We start from the raw sequence: 9,144 nt of genomic DNA on the forward strand, positions 1-9,144 counted from the left end.
GGAGAGGGCCTGGCAGAGGGGCAGGAGGGGGCCTGGCAGAGGTCTACTGGATCTTCTCCACTCAGAGGAGTCCCATGCCCCCAGAAGCCTCACTGCAGCCCCGTCCTGGATGACAGGAAGATTACTTACCCAGGACATTTTTGTCTGGAAAGTAATCGAAGCAAAGAATCCCTCTCCTTAAATTCAGCACAGAAGACCTGCAATAGCAAAGGGGAGGGCTGGGTGTGGTGGGCTCAGGGGAGACTTCAGGGAAGGTTTCTTGCATGGACAAGAGCCAGGAGCTTGGAGAGAAGTCACTGCAGGACACTGATGGAGAGGAACTAGCCAGAAAGGATGGTCAAAGCTCAGTCCGAGCCAGTCAGGGCCGGGGGATGATTGGCAACACAGCGGCTGTGCCTCAAAGCCCCTGGCCATAACCACACGGAGAAGCCGCACACCTCTGGCTGGGAGGTGACAACAGGTAAAAGCAGGAGCACATCTTTATGTTTGCAAGGCCTTTCACATCATGCCCAGGGCAAACTGAACTTGGCCTTCGCATCGGCCCGGTGTCTTCACAAGACACCGTGAAAAACGGGAAGGCTCTGTCCGATAGGGATCTGATGATCAATATATCTGTAAAACTTCAACAACTCAAAAAGACAGCCCAATCATTAAGTGGGCAAAGGACTCGAAAGGACAGTTCAAGAAGGAGGGCATTCAAATGGCCACCAAACGCATGACCAGATGCTCAACGCCCTTCACCACCAGAGAAGGCAGATCAAAGCCACGGTGAGAGCCCACTTCCGAACATGGCCAAGGCAAAACAAAAATGAATAAATAACAAAATGGCCCATGCTGGCAAAGCCATGGGGAAACTTGTCCGCTGCTGGAATGCACAATGGGACGGCCATTGTGGGACAGAATGTGCCCATTTCTCAAAGACCCTAAAAGAAACATGGCCATCTGCCCCAGCAATTCCTCTCCTCAAGAGCTACTCAGACGACGTGGGAGCTGAAACTCACAAGAAACTTGTGCACCAATATCCATCGTTGTACTCTCTCCATAGAGCCAAAGATGGAAACAACAGAGAGGCCCGTCGACAGAAAATGATGTGGAGGATACAATGTGATGTGTACATATGTGGAACATTGCTCCACCAGTAGGAGGAATGATACATGGATGGAGCGTGAAGACATTATGCTGTTCCTTTGGCCAATGGATGGCACTGCCACTGCCAGGGGGTCTGAGCCAGTTACCTGGACACCATCTGGTGGTCCCCTCTCCTACACTACCGTCATCCAACTGGGCTCCACGTACTCTTTACCCACTTCCCACCCCATCTTTGCCCTCTTCTTGGTCCAAAAAGCTCACCCAAACCAAACTCCCTGCCATTCAAAGGAATTTCACGTCATATCAACCCTATAGACAGAGTAGAACTGCCCCTGTGAGCTTCCGAGACTGTAACTCTCTACAGGAGTAGAAAGCCTCCTCTTTCTCCCCATGGAGCAGCTGGTGGTTTCAAACTGCTGGCTTTGGGGGTCAGAAGCCCAATGGGTTCCTCACTATGCTACCAGGGCTCCTGTCATTTCCAGAAGAGTCACCCCACTGGTCTCTTGACTTCTTGTCATCCTCCCCTTGAATCTGTTCTCCCACTCCAGAACCTGAAGGATTTCTCTAAAACTCAAATCTTCAAGAAGAACATTCCAAATGTATGTGATTCCTTTATGGAAAACCAGGTAGACATGCAGAGAATTGTTCCACAAGAATGACAAAAAAATAGGTTCATCATCAGTGTGTCAGGCTCATTCACTTGTTCATTCAATACATGCATAGTTGAAACTCCTACAGAAGTCGTGGTGGCTTTGTTGGGTAAGCGTTGGATGGATCACTTCAAGGTCAGTGGTTCGAACCTGCCAGCCACCCTGCAGAAGAAAGTTGAGTCTGTCTGCCCCCTGAAAGATTTACAGCCTCAGAAACCCATAGAGGGTCACTATTAGTCAAAATTGACTTGATGGCAGTGGATTGGAACTATGCACCAAGGAGGCCAGGTGTCCTAGTGGATTAAACATTCGGCTGCCCCAAAAGTTCAGTGGGTCAAATCCAGCAGCCGCTCCCTGGGAGGAAGAGGAGGCTGTCTGCTCCCATGAAGATGTTATCCTCCGGAAACCCTAAGAGCAGCTCTGTTCTGTCCTAGAGGGTCACGGTGAGTCAGAATGGACTCTGTGGTGGTGGGTTGATTCCGTGCCAGGGTTACGCAATGGAGAAGTCGATTGAACGGCCCAGCCTTCGTGCAGTTGTCGTTCCAGAGGGAAGCAGCGTGAGCACATACGTGGACAGAGACATGGGAGATGGCGATTGACAGAGTCCCACGAGGGAAGAAAACAGGTGGGTAACTGGACAGGGTAACTGAGGAGGCACACTTTCAACAGCCTGTCTGGGGAGGAGCAGTCAGTGGAGGATGAGAAGGGGCCAGCAAGGGGAGGAATTTGAGGGGCCGCATGTGAATGGACGAGGGCATAGCATGAGAAGGGGAGGGGCCAGACCACATAGCCCTGGCATGATGGGGGTTGAGGGACCCCTGAGGCCGGTCACGCATGATCCTGATGCGATCAGGCCTGCAGATGGCCGCTATGCAGAGACAGGAATGGACGGCAACCAGCGGGGCACCCCTGGACCACGGCCATGGGTTTAGTGGCTTCCACTAGAGGGTGAAGAAGGGAGAGGGGCAGGAAGTGGAAACACTATCAGCACACACTCAATGCAGGCCGACTGCCAGGTTCCAAGTGTCTGCTGGGAAGCCAGACCTCAGAACCCAAATTGCCTCGGAGGAGTAGGCTGACCCCAGAAGCTGAGTGCCCATTGTTAAGGCCAGGCCCCTCCTGTCAGGGGCCATGCCCTAAAACTCACCACCCCAATGGACACCACCACAGTGGGTCATGCTGCCACCTGCTGGCACATGTATTGTACTGCGTCCACACCAAAAGGATGGGTGTGCTTGCATATGCGTGTACTCTCCAGCCGACGCCCAGAGGAGCCCTGGTGGCATAGTGGTGACACATTGGACTGCAAGGTCATCGGTTCAAGACCACCACAGCACCACCAGCCACTCCAAGGGGCCGCCTACGCCCGTCAATTAGTATAGTCTCCAGCAGTCCCACCCACAGTCCCACCCACGTATGTCTCCACGCCCTCGCCTGCCCATGTGCGTTCTGCTTTCACCAAGCAGCCGGAGGACAGTCTGACCCACGTGTCCGCTCACCGTCCCTCTGCACAACCCCGTCCTGGACCCTGATCTGAAACGGACTGAAAACACGGTAAAAAGACGTTCTTTTGAGATTTGAAGAAATCGAGACTGCCCCTGGTGTTTAAGGCACTAAGTTCTCTGCTGCTGTGTACGCTTGACACTTCCCTTATCCAAGCCAAAGGGGGGACAATGCAACAGCCGTGGGGGGAGAGGGAGGCCGCACGTGTCTGGAGTGGGAGAGGTGGGGAGGCTGGGAAGGCAGGGAGACCAGACCAGGGAGGCTCGCATGGCACTGGTGAGGAATCTTTCGTCAAAACCTTGGGGCTATCAGTGGGAATCTTGCCGGAAACTGGAAATCTCCTGAGCAGCAGTAGAACCCTGGCAGACAGCGTGACTGAGGAAGAACGAGGCCTATTAACCATGGCTGTGTGCTCGGAAGCAGGTTTCTTGAGCAAAGGCTAGACCCTACGGGTTGGGCTCTGACAGCCCTGGGCGGGGGCCATTAAAAGTGTGAGGAGCCCCCACCCCGACCCCAGCCAGTCACGGTCCGCTGTTAGACTAATAATGCCGTGGAGTCAGAAAGGGGGGTCATCGAAGTGGAGACTCTTCCACCAACCTCCTCCACGGGGCCACAAACCCAGTGCCGCAGAGGCAATCCGGACTGTTGGCAACCGGAGAGGAGAGAGAGCTGCCCTGCTATAACTCAGGAGCAGAAAGCCTCCTCTTCCTCCCACGGAGTGACTACAGATTCAAACTTCTGACCTTGAGTATCCCATGGCTCCACCAGGTCTCTGAACATAAACTAAAAATCAAAAATAGCAGGATAGGGTGCGTGATGAAGGGGGCATGGGAAGAAGGAAAAAAACAAGCAAAAACCAAAAAAAATAGGAGGTATATTAATTTCTGATAAAATAGACTTTGGTGGGGGGGTGGGGGGGACACATAATGATACGACATGGAATGGGAGGAAAATGTAGAGCACAATTCAGAATCACTGAAAGGCCAGGTGTGCTGGTCTGATTCAGACTGGCGGGATCCCCAAGACTGAGGGTCTTGGGCATCTCCCACCCCTGCCCGGGGTCCGCTGGCAGTCAAGCAGCAGGTAGAGCAGGAATGACTCACAACAGCTTCTTCTTACTCCCAGGCTGATCTGGAACTCAAAATTCCCTCGTCGCGCTTCTCAACCTGTCCGGGCACTCAGTGAGACACCTGGTACGACTCAGCCTAGCCCTGGCTCCCTGTGCGCGGTCTCTGGCCATTATTCTCTGCCCTTCTCTATCGCGGTGCCCACGCTCAGTGCCCCGCTTCAGGCTGGTGCTGCCCTCCAGTTTTGCCGGCGGTTTTCGTCTTCCCTCTGCCGGGGCTGCTCACGTCTGGGCACTCAGGGGAAGCCTTTTCAGGCGGCTTTCCTCCAGGTCCATCACAGGAGGCTTAGCCTGTGCAGCTGGACCCCTGAGAGATCTGCCTTGTATTCTCAGACGCCGAGTGGCCTTGTCAGGAGCCCTGCTGGAGCCGTGTGTTACACGTGTGGCCACTGTAACCACACCTTGTCACTCCATGGGAGAAAGAGGAGGTTTCTGCTCCTTAAAGGCTGATCCCCTCCGAAACCCAGAGGCACGGCGCTACTCTTCCTCAGAATCAGCAACCCCGGGAGACCAAAGGGGCAGCATTCGCCACAAAGCGGGGAAGATGCTCAGAAGCAGGAGGTGGCCAGGAAGAAGGATGGACAGATACAGGGAGCTTGGGGAGGGAGCGGGGAGAGAGCTGCTTCCCTTAGGGAACAGCGAATCATGTTATGAAGCCAAAGGTAGGTAGGTCCCTTGTCGAGCGGAAGACACATTTGTTCTGTAGACTTTTACCTAGCCCACAATAAATAATAAAACAAAAATAATGGATAATCTCACAAATTCACAGAAGCATAAGAGATGACGAAGTCCATGGGAACTCTTAAAAATGCTAAACTGGCACCGAGTAGATTCTGACTCATGGAGACTGTAGGATGGGGTGGGTTTCTGTAGACTGTAACTCTTCACAGGTGTAGGAAGCCTCATCTGTCCTTTCGAACTGCTGCCCTTGCAGTTAGCAACCCAGTGCATAAACCACCCACCAGGGCTTCCAGCACAGGACCCAGCAATTCCACTCCTGGACATAAGCTCAAAAGACTTGAAAGCAGAGATTAAAGAAGAAGAAAAAAGACTTGCACATCAATGTTCATTGCAGCACTATTCACAATAGCCAAAAGGTGCAAACAACGTCAACAGTGGGATGGACAAACAAAATGTGCTCCCTACATACAATGCAACACTACCCATTCAACAGGAGAAATGATGCCCTGACACATGCTACAGTATGGATGGAACTTAGAGACATTGTGCTGAGTAAAACAAACCAGTTACAAAAGGAAAAACATCATCTGACCTCACTTGTACAAAACATAAGGAAGAGGCAACTCTGTAGAGAGCAAAGAAACCCCAAATCCTCCCAATTGGACCCAAACATCATGATAAACGGGGAAAGGGTTGAAGTTGTCATCTTGCTTAGATCCACAGTCAATGCTCGTGGACGCAGCAGTCAAGAGGCCAAACGAAGTATGGGAGGGGGTAAATCTGCTGCGCAAGCCCTCTGTCAAGTGTTGAAAAGCAGCGAGATGTCACTTTGTGGACTAAGGGTCTCCCGATCCAAGCCATGGTATTTTCAATTGCCTCGTATGCATGTGAAAGTGGGACATTGAGTAAGCAAGATCAGAGAAGAGTCCATGTGTTTGCCTAATGGTGCTGGCAACGAATATGGAAACTACCCTGGACGGCCAAAACAACAACAAGTTTGTCTTGGAAGAAGTACAGCCAGATTGCTCCTTGGAGGCAAGGATGGTGAGACCCCATCCCACATACTTTGGACATGTTGTCAGGAGAGACCAGTCCCTGGAGAAGGACGTCATGCTTAGAAAAGTAGAGGGGGTGTGAACAAGAGGAAGGCCCTGGACAAGATGCATTGCCACGGTGGCTGCAGCTATGGGGTCCAACCTAAGAACAGTTGTGAGGAGGGTCCGAGGGAGCAGCATTTGGTTCTGTTGTGCACCGGGTCGCTGTGACTCAGAACCGCCTTAGTGGCACCTGACAACAGCAAACAGGACAGAGATAAAGGTTCCCTCGTGGTTGCCAAGGGAAGGAGGGAGGAGGGAAAGGGGGTTAATGGCCATGGGGAAATCCTATGAATTAAGGGGAGGGTTGCACGGCGAATTCTTGCCGTTACTGTGAATCTGTTTATACACCTGTAAAAAACTGAATTGGCCAAGTTGTGTGGTTGCTCCATTTGCAACAACGATACACGCACCGAGAAACAAAGAGAGTGGCTGCTGAGCCTAAACACCTCGTGAGATTTGGTTCTGTGGTTTGGAGGTTTGGGTCATGGTTTTATGGGTCATCTCCGTGAAGTCCCGACTGAACTGCCCCGCCCTAGTGCTCCACTAGTTCATTGTCTAGGGCCTGCCAGCTAAGGTGCGGCAATTGGTTTTTAGCTGCCTGGAGGAACAGAGGCTAGGAGGAGCGTGAGGCGACGGAATGCAAGACAAATGGCCTTCGTCATGAACTACCTCCTTTGCCCCAGTGGTGCCGTGGTGACACAGTGGGCTGCCAGCCACAAGTTCCGAAGTTCCTAACCACCAGCCACCCCTCAGGAGAAAGAAGGGGCTTTCTGCTGCCGCACCCTGGCCTGTCGGCCATTACGAGTCAGCATTGACTTGATGGCACTGGGTTGGGTTGGGTTTGTCCTGAAATCAAAAGAACTGGCTGGTAGCAGGCAAGTATGGCTACCATTGCTGGATAGTTTGGTCAACTAGCCATTAGAAGAATCTTGCTCAAAAGGGATAAATTCCAGAACAGAATTTCAAATCCTCACAGAATCCAGACTTCCCGGAGCCATGAACATTTGGATGACCCCCTGAAACTACTGTCCTAAGATCACCTTACGGACTTCTGGGGATATTTTTGGCTTAAGGTTTAAAGATTATCTTAGGGCAATAGTTTCAGGCCTTCTATTTTCCCTGGCAGCCAATTTCAACTCAGAGCAGGCCTGTGGGCAGAAGACGCCTACCTTAAAAGGCACTGTGAAAAGTCCACACGAAAATGACGGAAGATTGGTGAAGGTGTCAGGTGGAATGCCAGCCTGTCTACAAGGTTTCCATTGTTCCCAGAGACTGTTCATTTATACCGTATGTGCGTGACAAACCACTGATTTTTAAGAAGAAACAGTGGGGAGGGGGACCACCTTACTCGGGGGTAGAAGAATCCAGAATGAAGGAAGTAGGCAAGAGCTATAATAAATGCAATCAATTCTTGAACACAACCCATAGACAGCATCCTTTTAAGGATCCTTCCAACCTGGCGGGGAGGGGGGGGTATGTGCTCCTTCTATCCTCCCTTTTCAGACAAAGAAACTGAGGCTCAGAGAGGTACAGTAATTCACATGCATCCCTTCATTCCGAAAATTGTTTTTTGACTGTTTATAATTAGGTGCCAATGTCTAGGCTGAGTATGGATTTGGACCAGAATGAAGACTAAATCTAGCTTTGAGCCCTTGCACCAATGATCACCTCCCACACTCTGTTGGTGGGACAGGGAGAGCTTCCTTGGACCCAACATGATCCACAGACCATGATGTGGCCCGTAGGAGATACTACTGACCCAGAAGGGGGCCCGCTACCACCTACTAACCCCCTTCTTTACACCCCACCCCACCCCCACCTCAGAGGGGCACTTCTTACTTGAGACTGTCCGGCGTTTTGGAAGGCAACACGGACAGCACCAGAGAGGCCTTATCAACGGCTGAACAGGAGGCCACCAGGTTCAGCTGGGGGATGAACTTGACCTGTTGGCACCAGTTGAGATGGACAGCCTGGGGAAGAGAGAGGCGATGATGGGAGACTGGCATTATCGGGTGTCAGGGACTGGAGGGACCCGGTGATCCCGAGTCTAATGCTCTTCTCCTGGTGGTCACAGCTGCGACTAAGTGATATTGCCCCGCAGTCCTGGTGACCACAGGCGTGCAACTGTCGCTGGTTAAGTTAAAAAGCTCAAAAGCCTGCCAGCTTTCTATAATTGATGTCTTGCTTTGTAAGTTAGAAGATAGGCCAGGTCCTCCCTCTCACCACCATCAAATTGATGCTGACCCCTAGTGAGCCTGTGATGAGGTAGAACTGCCCCATGAGTTCCCCAGGCTGTAACTGTCTAGGGGAGTGGAAAACCCCATCTTTCTCCCAAGGAGCAGCTGGTTGCTTCGAATGGCTGACCTTGGGGATCGCAGCCCAGCATGTAACCACAATGCTCCGGGGACTCCTTAGGCAAGGTCAGGGCCAGGCAAATAGTCTTCTCTGTCATCTGTATTCTAAGTGGGGTGGAACGAGGCCTAGTCCACAGGAGCACCTCCTACAGATAAACCTTTGCTTCCTGCTCCCCAGCCCCACCCCAGCCCCAAGCGCCACCCTCCATGTTCAAAAGAACACCCAGACTCGGTGTAGCGTGTCGTTAGGACTATATTCTCTGCCGCCACCTGGCATTGTAAGTCGAGGCCTGGCTGGCTGGGCTCTGAGTTCACCGGCACTAACTCTTGTCCTGAGCCAGAGTCTCTGCCTCCCAAGCAAGAGATGTTCCTCACTGGGGCGGGACTGGAGGTGGGAGGATGAGAGGCTCCGTGGGGGAGGTCATCAGACATTAGTCAGCCCCTTCTCCACTCGAGGCCCTGGGCTGGCCGTCACACACACCCTCTCACCCATCACCAGGCGCAGAGCTGGTCATCGAAGGCATGGCATAAACCGGGGACGCTTCAGCAGCCCCAAGGAAAAGCAGCCCGGGGTGAGCTTCATGGGAGTTCTAAGGTGTGACCTACTGAGAAGCTCACATGGCTGGAACCACCAGGCCTGCTCA

The 9,144-nt window shown here is 52.4% G+C and overlaps 1 protein-coding gene across 1 annotated transcript in view; it reads right to left on the bottom strand.

The window, feature by feature from the left end:
• EFCAB8 (EF-hand calcium binding domain 8) overlaps positions 1-9,144 on the bottom strand; it is a 60,735-nt gene that overhangs the window by 28,150 nt on the left and 23,441 nt on the right. The window contains exons 10-11 of the mRNA XM_030887079.1: positions 7,986-8,116; positions 130-197 (exon numbers count right to left, since the gene is read on the bottom strand). Coding sequence (XP_030742939.1) covers positions 130-197; positions 7,986-8,116 — 199 coding nt within the window. The remainder of the gene's footprint in view (positions 1-129; positions 198-7,985; positions 8,117-9,144) is intronic.

The sequence above is a fragment of the Echinops telfairi genome, unplaced genomic scaffold (genome assembly GCF_000313985.2).
Source record: "Echinops telfairi isolate 266 unplaced genomic scaffold, ASM31398v2 ScPeMD7_5592;HRSCAF=6446, whole genome shotgun sequence".
Lineage (NCBI taxonomy): Eukaryota > Metazoa > Chordata > Mammalia > Afrosoricida > Tenrecidae > Echinops > Echinops telfairi.